Source organism: Oxyura jamaicensis, chromosome 15 (assembly GCF_011077185.1).
Source record: "Oxyura jamaicensis isolate SHBP4307 breed ruddy duck chromosome 15, BPBGC_Ojam_1.0, whole genome shotgun sequence".
Taxonomy (NCBI): Eukaryota; Metazoa; Chordata; class Aves; order Anseriformes; family Anatidae; genus Oxyura; species Oxyura jamaicensis.
The window spans coordinates 8846927-8864574 of NC_048907.1; the positions used below are offsets into that span (position 1 = coordinate 8846927).

At 40.0% G+C, this 17648-nt stretch overlaps 1 protein-coding gene across 4 annotated transcripts; it reads left to right on the forward strand.

Moving 5' to 3' along the window:
• The first annotated feature begins 379 nt into the window (after positions 1-379).
• Positions 380-17295, forward strand: SMPD4 (sphingomyelin phosphodiesterase 4). 4 transcript variants are annotated; one of them, XM_035340951.1, is made up of 19 exons: positions 380-496; positions 676-762; positions 1262-1404; positions 1551-1626; positions 2392-2500; positions 3119-3171; positions 3721-3872; positions 4957-5089; positions 5724-5852; positions 9227-9316; positions 11800-11945; positions 12356-12446; positions 12958-13058; positions 13349-13512; positions 14181-14386; positions 14927-15160; positions 15858-15989; positions 16157-16343; positions 16551-16606. In XM_035340951.1, the coding sequence occupies exons 1-19, from the start codon at positions 458-460 to the stop codon at positions 16589-16591; spliced, it is 2313 nt and encodes a 770-aa protein (XP_035196842.1). In that variant the 5' UTR covers positions 380-457; the 3' UTR covers positions 16592-16606. The 4 variants fall into 4 exon arrangements, with proteins under 4 accessions (XP_035196842.1, XP_035196839.1, XP_035196840.1 ...); XM_035340948.1 differs by lacking the exon at positions 16551-16606 and adding an exon at positions 16770-17295 and having other exon boundaries at positions 384-496; positions 16157-16285; XM_035340949.1 differs by lacking the exon at positions 16551-16606 and adding an exon at positions 16770-17295 and having other exon boundaries at positions 385-496; positions 5724-5795; positions 16157-16285.
• Positions 17296-17648: the final 353 nt, after the last annotated feature.

Genomic DNA, 17648 nt, shown 5'->3' on the forward strand with positions numbered 1-17648 from the left:
GCCCCCAGTTTGGAGGAAAGCTGTCCCTTTGAACGCTGAGGAGACACACGTCTGATCAGCGAGGTCTCTCTGCTCTGCCCAGGCCGCACGCACCGTGCTCACAAGACTCCCTACAAACACCAGCATCCGAGCAAACGCTGGACTCAGCCTGGAGTCCATCGAGCCCCAGACTTAACGCCTGACTGCAGTTAGCCTGGGGCCACGATGACATTTTAGCACCTCCCCCCTTAGGCCAGCGCAAGGAGCACAATGGCGGCCCCCTCTCCCTCAGCGCGGCCGCCATCTTAGGTATGGCCGCCTCCTGCCCATCGCCATGGCAACCCGCAGCCCCCCCCCCCCGCCCCACCCCGCAGGGGAGGCGTGGCGAAATGGAGTCACCGCCGTGCGCCGCCCGGGAGCGGTGACGCTGAGGAGAGGCGGCGGGGAGCGGGAGGGAGGCACGGCTCCGCGCCGCACCATGGCCGGCCCGCAGCTGCAGCAGCCCAGCTTCCTGCTGGTGGGTCGGGGCCGGGGTTGCGGTTGAGGGTCCAGCCCCGTGAAGTAGCCGTGGGGTTGGTACCGCTGATTCAAAGTTTATCGGCGGTGTTACCTCAGGGATAGCGGGAGCGGTGGCACGGGCTGGGTAAGCGTTGCCCCCCGGCACCGTGCCCTGATTCCCCGTGTGATTTCCGACAGGCCACGCTGAAGGCGGACTGTGTGAACAAGCCCTTCGCGCAGAGGTGCCACGACCTGGAGACGGTGATCGAGGAGTTCCCTGCCAAGGTGAGCGGCACCCGCCTGCCCGCGCCCCCCGCCGGCGCTGTGCCACAGGCCTCGCTCCTGGTCCTCTTACCCAGAGGTGTGAGGCCCTCTGGTGAAACTGTGGGAATCCGGTATTTGCGAGAATTAAAAACAAAAACAAAAAAAAACTTTTCCAGTCACTAAACGGTTGTTTCAGCCGACCGCACTTCTATAGTTTTCAGCCCTCTTTATGAGGAGAACTAATGTTTACGATGTAACAAATAATTGCATGTGATGCTGATCAGTATTGTGGCAATTGGAGTTAGATCAGAAGTCAGGACAGACTTCTTGTAATTGCTGTAATATAATAAATTACTTTGAATGGAAGCTCTGCCCAGATAGGGAGAATCTACAAACAGTAATAACTAGCATCCTGTTAACAGCTGGCAGACTACCTTTGTGCACTCCGAAGCCTACAAAAGAGATTGTTGAAGTAAGATTGTTCATGCGCCTTAACTGTTGGTGTCTGTTTTCCCCAAAGGAATTACACAGCATCTTCCCGTGGTTGGTGGAGAACATTTTTGGTAGCCTGGATGGTATTATTGTAGGCTGGAATCTTCGCTGTTTGCAAGGAAGAACAAATCCTACTGAATATTCTGTGGCTTTGGATTTCCTGGATCCCAGGTAAACTCATGCATTTCAACACAGAAAAAGGTCTGGTGAACGAATAACCAGTGCTTAACTTTTCTCCATTACTGCAAACCTAATTAAAATAGTGAGACAGAAGAGGGTACTTACTGTGGATTTTTCTTTCCAATGCTTGTTTGCAGTGGTCCAATGATGAAGCTGGTATACAAACTCCAAGCAGAAGAGTACAGATACGATTTCCCAGTCTCATATCTTCCAGTGAGTAACTAAAAAAATTGTAAGAAGAGAATGCAGTTGCTTTTGCAGCTATTGGATGGAACATTGCACACGCTTTATATGTAGCATTTGATATAGGTCATGTTGATAGCCTTAGTGCTCCTGTTTTAGAGCATCCTTAAATGGTTGCCTGGGGAGGAAGATTCCCAACCATAAACTGTAGGAGATGATGGCTGTCTGCAGCTAGATGTTTGTGCTGTTTAGCCAGGAAAGGTGCATTGTGATTCTAAGCCTGTCCCCAGAGAAAGTGGTATACCAGTAGTTGTGGAATTGAAAATAGTTTTCCAAGCTCATCAGGGAACAGTGAGTTCTCTGGCGGCACTTTAGCCCATGTGTTTGAGGGCCTACTACTGTCCTGGATATGAAGTATAACACTTAACAACTATACAGACATGTTTATCTGCAGAGTTCTTTCACTGTATTTCTTCTATTTTAACCACTTATGTGCTATCTAGAAACAGCTCAGTTACCCTAACAAAGGTCCCCTCCTGCTCCAGTTACAACTGGAAGCATCTTTGTGAAGACTTTTTTTTTTTCCTGCATTGAAATACTCATTTTCTGTGGAAAAAAAAAAATGTAGTTATCTAAAGAGCATGGATTTGCACAAGGAAATACTGCAATGCAGTAAAATCCCACTGAGCTGAATATTGACGTGCTCCTGGAATGCAGCAGAGCTTCACAATCTGGAAACATACGCTGTGAGTATGCTGAGTAGCCTGAGTGATATTTCATTACTCTGTCTTTCAGGGTCCTGTGAAGGCTTCAATACAAGAGCAAGTCCTACCAGAATGCTCTCTGTACCACAATAAAGTCCAGTTTCCTTCGTCTGGTGGCTTAGGTTTGAATTTGGCTCTTAGTATCCTTCCAGCAGTTGGACATTTAATTCCTTTTAATTTTCTAAAATTGGAATGTTACAAAGTAATTATGTGCTTATTAAATGTCTGTGGTAAATTGCTGTCATGCAGAACATGTTTGGACAAGTCAGACATGTTTAGAAGCCAATCAAAAATAAATTTGTCCTCTTTGTATAAACCTTTAGGGAAATTCTGGCCTTATTCAAGTCAAAAACAAAAGTCCAGTGACTTTACTAGGGCCTGTATTTCACTATTTTCATTTTTGTAACTATTATTACTTTATGTAATAGCACAGAAAAAGCCAAAAGGCACGTTAAATTTGCAGCTTGTGTGCTTGTTAGAAGCCTTCTAGCTGCAGCTGCACTGGTTTCAGTTAGTCTAACGTACTACAAAGAGTAATGCAAACACATTTTGCTGCGTAGAGAAAACTTAACTTACTTGTATGTTGAAGTCAGTTGGAAAACAAGAAGTCAAAGCTGAATTTGCTGTTAAGTCCCTAAAAAATTTAATTTACCCCTGACAAAATAAACTTATCATCCAGTCAGCATCTCCAGCTATCTAACAACTGTACCTGTTAGCTGTATCTGTTTTTTATCTAATCCTTGACTGTATTCTTCCAGATCCATTTGAATATTACATGTTTTATTTTGCAATTAGTTTAATTACACAGAAGGTAAGTACCTGTCACAATTTTTCCCTTAAAATAGCATGAGCCTGTCTTCACAGTGCTTTAAGAGCCTTCTGAGGTGCTGTCCAGCTGAATTAAATCCTAAAAGTACAGATAGAACTGTTGTTACTGCTTTGGTTCAGTTCTCTGAGGAGATGATGTAAGATTGGGTGACAGACAAAATACTTACATGCACCAGCAAGCAGTCTGTCCAACAACGTACAACCAGGGAGCATGCAGCGGCCTCCCAGTGGGTTTCCTATTCCTTCCTCCACTAACACCATTTATACAGTTAAAATCACAGCAGTGTGCTGTGGTGTTTGGTTATTTGGTTCCTTTTCCTGTTGTTAGCTGAGCCACTTGCAATGGACTCTTCTCATGCTTCATTACATTCACAGCAGCGGTTCCTATACAACTAGTTGCTTTAACTTTGCTCCAAAGCATCTTTGAGCTTCTGCTTATTTATGCTAAATGGATAATGTTGTGTAGCAGATGCTTAAAGTCACAGCTAAGAACAGTGTATAACTCCAAGCATAACCTGTGCATCTATTTCAGAACTCACCCATTACCCATCATATCAGCCCTTCCAACAGTGCTTATTTCATCTTGGTGGACACGTACCTGAAGTGTTTCCTACCCACAGAAGGAAGCGTCCTTCCTCCACTTTCTTCAAATCCTGGTGGAGCCATCCCTTCCCCGACTCCCAGGTAATGACTACAGTGCCAGAGGCAAATTTGGAGAGCACTGCTTATAAAATATGGCTTGCTGAAACTAAATTTCTATCAGGAAGAGAACACCTCTCCTCTTTATCGTCTCATATATATTTATTTCTCTAATTCTGTAATAGATTATTTATTTACATATTTGTTCCAGGGAGACCTCATTGCAGATCTTCAATATTTAAAGAGGACTTTTGAAAAAAGATGGAGAGCAACTTTTTGCTCGAGCAGATAATGACAGGACAAGGGGAAATGGTTTTAAACTGAAAGAGGGGAAATTTAGATTAGAGGAATGCTTCACTCAGAGGGCAGTGAGGCACTGGAACAGGCTGCCCAGAGAGGTTGTGGATACCACATCCCTGGAGGTGTTCAAGACCAAGGTTGGGTGAGACCCTAGGCAGCCTGATCTTATGGGTGGCATCCCTGCCTATGGCAAGGGGATAGGAACTAGATGGTCTTTAAGGTCCCTTCCAACCCAAGCCGTTCTATGATTCTGTGGTACATTCACTCTATTTTAACATAGAGGTTTCATTTGAAAGTCTGAAATGTATCTATCATTGGAACAGAAAAGGTACATACAAGCAACAGAAAATCAGTTGATCAATTCCAGTTGTATCTATAACTTCCTGATATAAAAAGCCAGGAAATATTAATTATAAAATCATATAATGAGATCACTGCATTTGGGGTATTATCAAGTTAGCAATTTTATACTAACAAAAATATATAGAGTAGTAATATCTTTTATATATAATTGCATTTTGAATACAGTTCATAAAAAAGAGGGAAAAAACAACAGAATTGGAGAAAGTTTAAAAAAAAAAGCGTTACTGAACATGACATAAGGTCTGTGTCAAGCTGGTTCAATGCAGTATGAATAATGATGTGCTTTGTTTTTTAAATTGAAATGACTAATAATTACATTTTGAAATTCTGCAAGATGCTGTATTATCATCTGTGCAGTTTTACTTCTTAACAACTCTTTCCCAGTTTACAAACCAGTGATCAAAAGCAATTCCCTGTACTGACTGAGGATAATGACTTCAGTGTTTTTATTAATTTGTCATTAAAGGTCTCCAGCAGTGCCTTTCACTTCCTATGGCATGCATCACACCAGCTTGCTGAAACGGCACATTGCCCATCAGCCTTCTGTCAATGCTGACCCAGCTTCCCAGGAGATCTGGAGGTCAGAAACACTGCTTCAGGTAAGTTGGATTTAGGGCAGGAGGAAAAAACACATTTCTTGTTGCTGAGGCATGTCTTCATTTTAAAACAGATACAGTTATTCTGTTTTTGCTTTAGCTTGTTTGTGGATTTGAGCAGTGCAGCTGTTCTTTTCTGTTAGTGAAACAAAGTAGTACTGTTAAACTGTGACTTTGTAATATAGAAAGGCACGTCATATCTTTTTGTTAGACTGAATACCTAACGACCAGTCTCTACTGTTTAGAAAATTCTCTGGAAAAAGTTATGCAAACTTTTTTAAAAATATATATAAAAATACATCAATTCTATGCCCTAAACAAAGGGTAAAAGCAGAAAAGTTGCTTCTGTTCATGATCAGGGTGGAAAGGAGAATCCAGACTTAACAGTTATTCTCAAACAAGTTCCTACTGTTTTGCTGAACTGAATTACTGATGTGTTAGCACCTCTAAACTGTGCCAACTCAGTGATTTGCGTTGATATGATAACCTGAAACATCTCTGAATAGGTGCCTGTCTATTTACAAGTACAGCTTAGTTGTCACATTAAATACTGTGGTTTTCTTTATGTAGTTTGTAACTGACACGACCTGGATTATTTCTTTTTTTTCGCTTAGCTCAGAAAATATTTCTTTTGCAGATATTTGTTGAAATGTGGCTCCATCATTATTCACTGGAAATGTATCAGAAAATGCAGTCCCCTCATGTCAAGGTAACAGCTTGTACTTCATTCATGAACATCACCTGGTGGTTGACTTCTTATCTTGGGGTAAAATCTCCTGTTCTATGGAGAGGTTTTTTTTGCTTGTTTGTGTTTTTTTTGTCCTTTTTTTTTTTTTTGGTATATTGTTCAAAGGAAAGAAAGAACTTGTCAAAGCATCTGTGTCAGTGTGTCAGAACTGCTAGTCTCCAGTTACGGAAAATGTTGTGAATAAGTGTGTCATCCAGACTTGCCTTCATTGCAGAATTTGTGCTGCTGTTGATTTTTTTTGTTTTAAATATGAGTTTGTGGGATGGTCACAGCAATTAAAGCACTAAATGAGTGGAAATATCCCATGATAATACCATATTAAATCCCACTGGGGCAACAAAGCTACTAAAATAATTCAAAATTGATGTCCAGCAGTAATAGCACTTCAGTGTTCCTGAAATACCCATGAGTTACTTCCAAAATCTGTAACCATTTTATAGCATAAAGCCAACTGCAAAAGGGAAATAAAACTGAATGACAGTTTAGTAATAAGTGAATAAACGGTTTTTGTTATTTTGTATTCCAAAACAGGCTTTTCACCATAAAATGGTGTCAGAAGCAGCTCTGTAGCTACAGAGTTCAGAACATCTTGCAAGTTCTCTTACAGTGCACTGTTTTAAACAGTTGGTTGTGGCCTGTCCAGTAAAGCTATTGCATGTGAAAACTAAGTGCTGGGGAGGCTAACATCAGGCACTATAAATGCGATGGGAATTTGAAGGAGGAAATTTTGATCCTCAAGATTTCCCTCTTGAGATGTAGTGGGACTTCTATAGAAGGGGGAAAAATGTAAAAGCGACACAGGATTTACTCCTGTGAAGCACGCAGGTTGATCAACTGAGAAATTCTAATCCTCCACTTCACCAGGCAATAAAATAACACACACGTTTTGCTGGGGAAGAGCTGAAGCGCAGTGGGTTCTGTCTTTTATTTTGAAAGTTAAGGTCAAACTGCAAACTCTTGTTAATGTTGCAAAGTCTCCACTTGAGACCCCCAGCAGCATGGCTATGCACCGGTGATGGGAAGGCTTTGCTTGAAGTACCTGTCGTCTGTCTGTCTAGTCTCTGTGCATCAAGCGCTGTGCTTAAGCCAGAAATGATGATTGCTATAAACTTCTCTCCTCTGTTCACCCTCTGTATTTCAGATGTTCTCCTTATTAGGAAGCAACAATTTAGACAGCAACTCTGATGGCGGAGTAGGGACTTGGAGGAGCTTAAAGTTTTCTAAAAATCGTCACTTTGTGCTCCTCTGCAAGGTGTGTTTAAACCACAACTGGAGGCCACAACTACACGATATTTTACTTTGATCCCTTCTGGGAAGCAGTTGTGGACATGAATTAAAAAAAAATAAATAAACAAAAAAGCAGGGCCTTCAGTCTTTAGGGCTTTAAACGCCTGAATAAGGGACTGGAATTCCCCCTTACATCCAAAAAATAGACAAAGGACCCCTCTTGCAGGACGGAGGAAAAGTTTCAGTTGAGTAGTGGACAGGACTGTTCACAAGTCAGTGTTACTTAAAAGAAGCTTTGTACGTTGGATTCAGAATAATAGCTTTGTAGTTCCTCAAATGAGGAAGGAAAATACACAGAAATACAAGCTGTGTTTTAACATAAGGGTTAAAGGATTTGACTGGAAATCCAAGAACACCCTAAACCTTGTTCTTAATATGATTAATAATTATGCAGACTCACTGGATGCCACTTAGCCTTCTTTGTGGTTGGGAGGGGCAATCAGTGACCACTGATCCCTGGATCTGGGACCTGTTTCACTATTAGTGACTTGGAACGGTTACACACCTGTATTGGAGGGTGGTGTGGGGTTCCACAGAACTTGCTCTTTCTTTGTCCAGCAGCCAGACTTGTTTGTATCAGTGGGCCAAGTCAAATCCTAGATATCCAACTTCTTCCTGTGAAGTGCCTCAAGGAATGATAGGTTCTTCTTAGAACTTGTCTCATCACAGATGTCCCTTTATAAGTAGAAGGGAGGGAACAAATAGTAAAGAATTCCATTTGAGAAGATACACTTTCTTTTTCTACTTTCCTGCTTTGAATTCTTTCTGTGTCTGGTGGGAACGTAGGCTGTCACTATTTGTTATGCTGAGTTTCACTGCTTTCTCCATTATTTCAACTGTTTCCCTGTTCTTTTACATTCTCCATTCACTTTCTCCTCAGATGTTCCAGAGCCCAAGCGTGCAGCATCTCTTTTCCTATTCTGTTCTGCTGTAATCATACTCAACTCTTAAAAAGAGATTGACATTTAATGTAATGCTTCCTGACCTTCCTATGAAATGCCAAGTGCCACAGACCCCAGCACTGCATGTGGAACATCCGTTAGACAACAGGTTCCTGCTGTTGATTATGCAGTGGATGATGTGTTTGAGCTGTCAAAGAGCTTACAGTAACAATTCTACAACTCCTAGAAAAGTATAAAACAGAGATATCAAACTGACACTAGAGGAAATTGAATAGAGGCTGATCAATGATAGCAGAGGTGTGATCTGGAGAGTTAGTTTAGCTGCCTAACAGTAGTCATTGGGACCTGTGTAGTGGACATTTTATGTTTTTTTCATTAATTTCATACATGTGTGTCACTGTCGCTACAGTATCCTGTTCACCATCACATTGTCCAAAAAATACTCTTTACATTACTAAGAAGGGGTCTGGCAGAGGCTTGCAGGGATTTCAGTGTTAAAGCTAGATGCCTTTGCATCAGTATACAATGCACTGTATGCTGGGTTTGCCATTTATCTTTTCAGACACCTAACGTTTCCCTAACAGTAAAAGCAATTACGGAAATTCGCAAGGCCTGCAGCCCTCACAGATAGCCTCTAAGTAGAAGCAGAGGACTGACCATTTCTCTGAACTGGAAACTTACTGGACAGGCTCCCAGTGATTATAAAAAGCCAACCTTTTCCTCTTCTTGATCTTTGGGAAGAAGAAAATATTAATTTCAGTTTCTTCCCAGTATACAAACCCTGCTTCTCCAATGATGACAAAGCTTTCAAACTCAGTTTGGATCAGTTGTTCCTACAGACCTGATGTAGATCTGTCCATAGTTTATTTGGCAAAAGCTCCATATCCCCTACCACTATTTGCTCTGAGGCTCTTTGTGCAAAAAACAGCCTGCAGCTGCATATTCTTTGACCCCTGCTCCCACTTGTATTTGCAAGTTGATAAAGGGCATGAAACATTGTGAAATCATGCTAATGAACACCAAAAAGAAGAGGATACTGTGGCTGCAGTTGTTACTGTGATATGTTGTCCCTGACTGTATTTGTGATGTTCATTTTTTCCCCCACCCTTCTTCCTTGGGCTCATTCTCACTTTTTTTTTTTCTCTTGCTCTCTTCTCTCCTTTTTTTCCCTCCCCCCTTCCTTTTTTGTTTCTGTTGTCTCAGCTGGAGGTTCTCCACTACCGACTCAGTATCTCCAGTAAACACCACGGTAGTCCTGCCCAATCCAGCTACCAGGCCCTCCACGCATACCAAGTATTATCATCTTTTCATTTTGTTTCCTTTTTTAAAATCTTGTTCCATCTTATGATCTGCAAAGTGTATTGGTGCTGGCAGAAAAAGCTGCTACACAGATAAAATGTGGCTTTACAACTTGAGTACGCTACACTGAGATTTACTAAATTTTTAGTGAAAGCAGGTAGCAACGGGTACTAGCAAAGGTCATAGAGAAAAGTTATAGTCTAGTATATTATTAGGACTAATTGGAAACTCAATTTTTAGAGATACATTCTTGTAATGCATGGTAGAAGGAGGTTTGTTATCAGCTATGCTAACATCTTTTAATGCCCAAACTGGCCTCACTGATGGCAGATTTCTGTCCCTCACAAGCGTAATCATTTAATCAAATTTTGTGTGGAAGAGAAGTTCAGAATTTGCATGGCTGTTAGCTAAAATGAAGGCAGGAAAGATCTAGTTTCTTTTTGGCCAGTGAAATGCCATTGGATAGTGCTAAATTTGTAGTAGCGTTTGCAAAATGACACAAGTGGTACACTTGCAGATTGTTCAGGAAATGTGCATGTAAAAACATTCCTGTTGGAACGGATTGTTGATTCTTCTTTCCTTACTCCAGCTCTTTACTCATTGGGTTTTCATTTTGGGAAAGGGGAGGGTTAATCATATACAGTATAAAGCTCTTAGTATACTATAAAGCTCTTTAGCACTATATTGAATTGTCCTTCTGTTAAATCCTTTATTTTTGTATTAAGTACTATGAAATCTTAAGGTACTATTTAAAAAGGAAAACAGGAACTAATACTTGGCTTTAAGTCTCTTCTTTTTTTACTATTATATTTATCTAATTAATGCGTTAAGAAAAGCATATATACATCCTGTAAGCTAAGGTTTGACAACAAAAACAGTTGTGAGGAAAAATACTTTTAAAACAGTGACATTCGTCATGCTGCTGGTTCTGGCTAGGAGGAAGTAAGAACTCCTACGTGGAGAAACTACTAGTGTGATCTGAAACCATGTATTGAAATGGTGGTTTTGCAAGTTCCAAAGGCACCTTCAAGGGGAGTCTAGAATTTTTAGAAAGTGACAACCAATCAAGGCCTACAGCAGGGTACTAAATCTAATTACTTTTAGAGATCTTTATCTAAGCTCAGTAGGACTAGAAAATACGCTTACTTACCAGGAGCTGGTAAGTACAAGACCTTCATTAGAACTGGTAACATGTTATCTGCTCCCTTAGAGGAGACTCAGATCTACCATATTAAGAGGTCTGCCATCATGCCTTGAATCTCTTCCTGGAGTAAACGTTACAGTGTAGTAAAACCTTCAGAAAAAAGTCCGACCTGCTGGGGAACGTATAAAGACATCTGCTTTGCCTCAGGCATTGCAGACAAAAAGGACATGGACCCCTATACAATACAGTTTATATATATGTGTGTCTATAGAACCATAGCAGTGAAGTTACTATTGAATACAAGAAGCAGAGGCTTTTAGTATAAAACACCTGCCAGTCCCCTACAGTCATATTCAAAATCTTACCTCAGCATAGCTTCGTTGTGGCATCCTGGAAATACCTCGCAGCTACCATCTAATACACTCTTCCAGCATCATCCATTTTATTTGCAGCTGTAGTTTCATCTACACTCCTCTTGACTTTGTATAAATGAGAGCTGTGAGACTTAGAATACAAATGGTATCTTATAAACCACCTTCAGTAGCGGATTGAGGTTAGTTCAGTACTCCTAAAGCAGATTACAGTAGCAAAGGAGTCAGTGCTTTGTCCCTAGGCTGTGCAGCAGACGAGCTCTAGTGTTGAGCACCCACCCAGAAGAACTAGTTCCTTTTTTTTAAAACCTCATTCATCTTGCTGCTGTATCATACACTCAGTCATGTTAGCAACATCACTGTGGTTCACCATCACTCTTTGTGCTATTTCCGCCTGGGCTACTTCTACCTATAACAATGCTAGAAGTAGCAGAATCATGCAGGACTTGAAGCAGTTCATATTCTTACTGTAACTCTTTCTATGATTATCCTTTCTTATAAGACAGATGAGTAATAGCATAGAAAAGAGAGCTCTTAGGAAAGTCAGCCAAGAGCATAACAAAGGATTTGTTGTGCTGTTTGCAGCAGTGAACTTATAACCATAACGAACAGCTGAACCCTTTTTTCAGATGGGGTAAGTTGAAATCTATGCATTCTGTTCTGTTATGCTCACCCTTAGAGAATGCTGGCTTGAAATTCAATGTCAAAGATACTGTAGATACTTCTTCCAATCACATCAAAAATACTTGGTTGTTTCTTAGTGAACCACTGAAGGCAGAAGATTGCAGTTTGTCCTAGGGAGCAAGTCTGTCTTAAGTAACCTGGCACCAAACTACACTGAAGAGCCTGCAAGAGAGAATTTCTTGTGTTTGAATTTTTGATCTGAAAATTTAATTTTCCTGAATTATCTCCTGGAGAATTAGCATATAATACTATCTTCCTGTCTTCTGCTTCAAATCTAGGAATCATTTAAACCCACTGAAGAGCATGTGCTAGTGGTAAGACTTCTCGTAAAGCATTTGCATGCTTTCAGCAACAGCCTGAAACCAGAGCCTCTCTCGCCTTCAGCCCACTCCCACACAGCCAGCCCACTGGAGGAGTTTAAAAGGTAAGTAAGCAGATGAGCAGCCTGTCTATGGAACATATAGAGCTTCTCCCTGACAAACTGCTTTCAGTGAGATGTTGAAGTACAGAAGTATGTTATTCAGGGTATGTGACAACTAACAAACAATGTTTAGCACATCCATTAGATGGGAGGTCAGCTTCAGAATACAGCTGTCCTGCTGTTAAACTATTCTGGTACAAGTAAAAGGAAAAAAAATGCTACCAGAGGATTCTGGTTAAGATTAATGGGGGATTTTTACAGATGCAGTTGAACTGAAATTCAATGGCCAGAAATAGCTTCAGTTAAGAAAGAACAAGTTTGGGTCAGTCCTTTCGGTATTTGCATTTGTGGAAGGAGACTGGGTAGTTTTTAAGATTTGCTGCTAATTTGACGATGTTTGAATCTTTTTGCAGGGTTGTGATTCCTCGGTTTGTCCAGCAGAAACTTTATATCTTTCTGCAGCATTGCTTTGGCCACTGGCCCCTGGATGCCTCTTTCAGAGCAGTATGTATCTGCGTATCTTCCTGAGCATATAATCAACAAAACTAGTACTTATTTTTTGCTGCTCAGCAGCTCTCTATTGGTCTTCAAATCTTTTCTTCCTAAAGCAGTGAAATAGTTTATAACACATGGAAAGTGTTATAAACTATTTTAATGTTATGGAAAGTGTACCAGTTAGACATAAAATGACAAATATATTTTGGTGAGAGTTACTACATGGCATTGGCTTATTTTTCTGACACTGAAAACAGTTTTTGATTGAAAAGAAGCAGGTGTTACTCTTAAAGTAGATACATTCTTAGAAGTTCTAACCTAATTAGAGGCCTTATCTAACACAATGTCATAAACAGAAGTAACAAGGTATTACTGTAGCAAGATACTGTAAATACTACTTCCTGCAAGCAGGAAAAAAAAATAACAGACCGGGACTTACAGGAGCTAACCAAAAATACCTTTCCATCTTCCTTTTCAAGAACTATCACTCCTCACATGTTTTTCTGTGACTTTTGCTTAGGTTCTTGAGATGTGGCTAAGTTACTTGCAGCCTTGGAGGTATGCTCCTGAAAAGCCACCTCAAACTGCAGAGCTCTTACCTCGCAGTGTGTCTGAGAAATGGTAAGTAGGAAAGCAGCTGTGGGTAATCTGAAACAAGCCTCAAGTTTATGCAGATCCTGAGTATAACAGCAGGATTTCAGGAAGCATCCACCAACCTGAATTAGCTTCCTGTACAGGAAAAGAGTTGATGTCTCACAATACAAGCTTTTGTTTTGAGAGTATTCTTTTGTCTCAGTGCAAATAGATCTTTCCAGAGATAGTATAAAAACATTCCCTTAATCGCTTCCCAGAAGACAAAATCGTGACTGTTTACATAACTCTACTCACAAATCCTGTACTCACTTTTTTAGGGCTGCCTTCATTCAGGAAAACCTACTTATGTACACTAAGCTGTTTGTAGGATTTCTGAACAGAGCTCTTCGAACAGACTTGGTCAGTCCAAAAAATGCGCTCATGGTGTTCCGAGTAGCCAAGGTCTTTGCTCAGCCCAACTTAGCTGAAATGATTCTGAAAGGTAAATGGATATTTTGGTATCTTATGCTGTCCTGTCTCATGCTGTTCTCAATAGCTACACCTTATCTCAGAAGCACTGAATAGATTTACTGTCTCATTTTACATGCCATTTAGCTATTCAAATATTTGCATGTCTTCACTTTTTTGGTTTAATATGTCTACAGTTCACTTGTGGTCACCATCACTTGAATTTCATTCAACATTTTTTCTTTGAAGAATGAAGAACATAGTACTGGGTCTTTACAATAAAGTTGGCATTTCTTACAATGGTTTTACTTGGTTATTTAGATTAGAGTTTCTTATATTGCTAAATGTGTCTATATTTAACGAAAGAGCTAGTCAGCTAGTCATGGATGCACTTCAGGATAACTAGCAAGTTTAGGAGAGTCAAGGTTTGACAAGTATCAAAGTCTTAAGTGTCATGATTCCCCAATGCCCTTGTTGGAAACCAATTACAGGCTTAAAATGCTATGTGGTCTGCATTTAAATGCACTTTGATTTAAAATGCAAAACATTTTCCGCTCTGTATGGAGAAGATTAAAATGGAAAAACTACCTATCCTACCTAAAAGCAAGTTGCCAAACAGCCTTAAGATGCTTGGCAGCTACAATTGCCCCAGGCAAAAGCTAGAATATTACATAAGCATCTTCACTACTCTTTCCAAACTAGGAGAACAATTATTCCTGGAGCCAGAACTTGTTATGCCTCATCGTCAACACCGACTTTTTATGACCCCCACACTCTCTGGAAGCTTCTTCTCATCATGGCCTCCAACTATTACCGATGCCTCATTTAAGGTGAAGAGTCATGTTTACAGCCTGGAAGGACAGGACTTCCAGTATAAACAGATGTTTGGCACAGAAGTCAGGAATCTGGTAAGCAAATTCCTTAAAGTCTTTCTATTTTAACAGGTGTTCTCCTAATGCTGAGCATCCATATGATAAGGTAGGAATAGAAAACTACATTCTGCAGTACCATATAGTTAAAAGATTGCTGATGCTGACTTCTGGAATCTGAGACATCTCGATTCAGCACAGCTGTAAAAATCTATTTGCTCTTTGCCAAATAAGAAGTTAATTTAAGTGCTTACTACCTTAGAGTAATATATTGCTAGTACTTTATTTCATGTATGTTTACTATGAACTTCTGATTCAGTGTATTGATCAGTATCCATCAGCCATTCAGATGAAGTTAGCATTAGAAAAAAAGCAGCTAAAAAAATAAGCAGAGTTCTTGTTTCTTAAATACTTAAACAGCAATGGGAAACGCAACAAACAGTCCTAGCACAATTCCATGTAAGCTTAAAAAGCAAGTTTGCTGGATTTGCTCTCTCTGCCAAGTGTCAATGCAGCTTTATCCCTCTACTGATGCTTAGTTGTCCTTTATGCCTCATATTAATTTACTTTTTGTTTTAGGTGTTAAAACTGGCTCAGTTAATTTGTCAGGCACAGCAGACAGCAAAATCCATATCAGACCATTCTGCAGAGACAAGTGCTAGTCACTCCTTCTTTTCATGGTTTAAATTTACACCATCTGAGATGAATGGTTCCTACACAGGCAATGACCTTGATGAAATTGGGCAAGACAGCATCAAAAAAACAGATGAATATTTAGAGAAAGCACTGGAATACTTATGCCAAATCTTTAAGGTATGTAACATTTTTCTAAGAACTTCCAATGTGGCAACATGAATAAGAATCAGGATTCCTCAAAGATACTTCTAGTTCTCTCTTGTACTTTGTGGGATCACAAAGCCACCCAGTGATCCAGCTAGAAAGCTTTGTTTTAAACATCGTCTAGGCTTTACTTCACCCAAATACTTCCAAAACCCATTTTGATATAAATGGAACTAGATGCTCTGAACTTCTAAATGTCAAGCACACTTTAAGTGACCACTCTATTGGACTCTGCAGTAGTTTATACCAAAGTTGAGTCTTAAATTATGCCTACTGTCATGCTTATAAACAGGCAATGCATGACTCAAACTCTAAAAACATAAAGAACTACAAAATACAACACACAGTTGTAGCTATAGATGAATGGATGAACTAGATGTTGCCTGTTTCTTTAGTTAAACTTAGTACAGATTAATTTGTTTGCCACACTCGCTCGTACAGAACTGACTGAGAAGACAGCTATTTTACAGCTCTCCAGGAGTAAGGAGACACCAAAACACCTCTCTGGGATTTGATAAACACAAATGTGGAGATTTTCTCCTTTTTATTTCTAATGGAGGTGATGTTACGGCTTTCTTGATCTGGCTGTCAGTAAGGAGTTTGTGAAGGTAAATGAAATAGAAGAAAGTAGATCAAACATATGCTTTAGAAGTGTGTTATTCTTGAGTAGCTGAATGAAGCCCAGCTGACCCAGATGATGATGAAGTGTGGGACAGCTCAAGATGAAAATGGCAAAAAGCAGCTTCCAGACTGCATTGAAAGTGAGGATGGCCTCATTCTTACACCCCTTGGCAGGTACCAGGTAAGAGAAGAAAGTTTCCATATTGCTTCCCTAGATTGTTTTTGAGAAAACAAGTTACCTTCTACAGCAAGAGAAATGCATTTTTTTTCTGGGGCTAAGAGAGGTACCAGTATAAAGGCATTTCAAGCGGGAGCTAAAAGATACAGGATTTATTTTCCTGTTTCTAGATGATAAACGGCTTACGTAGATTTGAGGTACAGTATCAAGGAGATACAGAACTTCAGCCCATCCGGAGCTACGAAAATGCCACTCTTGTCCGCCTCTTATTCCGTTTATCCTCAGCACTTAATGAAAGGGTAAGTACAGTACTGACTACTTATATTTTTCATTGCAAATTCCTGTTCTTTATTGCAACTGCATATATGACATCTGGTTTATTCTCGCACTCCATTATTATGGGTATATAAAGGCATATACTAATAACAGATAGGTGTATAAATATTTCCTAGTAGCATTAGGCCTGCTTCTCTACCTCTATTTCTGCTTTTTCCTACACAGAGTATTTTAAGTGTATTCCTTATGCTTGATGAGCAAGGGGAGTATTGTTCAGAATAAATATTTCTAAAAAAGAAAAAGCAATCTTTTTCTTCCTATCAGTGTGATACAGGATGGCATTCCACACTTATAAAGAGCTGCTTTATGGTATTTGAAATACTTTTTAAAAATCTCTTATAGTACTCCTATCCCCATCCTATAAAAGCAAATTGTAAAAATAAGTTAGACTTATTTTATAATGTTTGTTGCAGTAGAATACTAATGCTTAAACTTTTCTTACCTCAGTTTGCTGATCAGATGGATGTGCTTTGCTCCAGGGAAGATTTTGTTGGCAGATTTTGTCGCTATCATCTTACCAACCCCCACATCATACAGAAAATCAGGTATAGTCCTGTGCTGAAGGACAGGACAAACCAGAACTGGGGACCAAGAATCAGTCTGAGATTTCTGGCTAGCTATAGGACTCTCATTTCCTTGCTACTGATGTACTTCATCGCATCCTGGTTTTACATCGGACCAGTGGGTTGCACACTCATTATCCTGTTGGGTTCTTTTCTTTATGCCGTAATAATGACTTTCTTCTATGAAGGATGGAAACCACATGAACACTAATTTCCTTCTCTCGGCTTATTCTTGTAAAATAAGTGTTCTAAGGATAACCATGCTGGGATATTCAATGAGTAAAACGTTTGAATTATCAGATCTTCTTAAAAGTATTTTTTAATATTAAAGTCAGTTGAGTTTTTAAACAAGTTTGGTTGTCTGGAGTAAGCAATGTAAATGTTATTTTTATAAAAGCTTTCCTATGCAATTAAGTGAATGACTTTTTTTTGAGGGTGGGAAGAATGAGCCATCACCCTGGAAACAAAGGTCCAGTTCCTATTTCATTATGAATGCTAGACATTTTAAAGTCATTGTTATCTATGATACATCATCTATTAATGTAATCCCTAGTCTAGAGACATGGCCTAAAGTCTATTGGTCTGAAGGACAGCATTTATTTGGCTGCACTGCACAGAACTCCATGTATTTAGTAGGTTGTCCAGATGTGACTCACCTTATTCCATGCCATTTTAAAGCATCTACAGGACTCCATCCTTCAGCTTAACCTGCATGCATATTCAGCTCCCTCAAAAGTACCATTCATTGAGGTTGCCCTCCAAC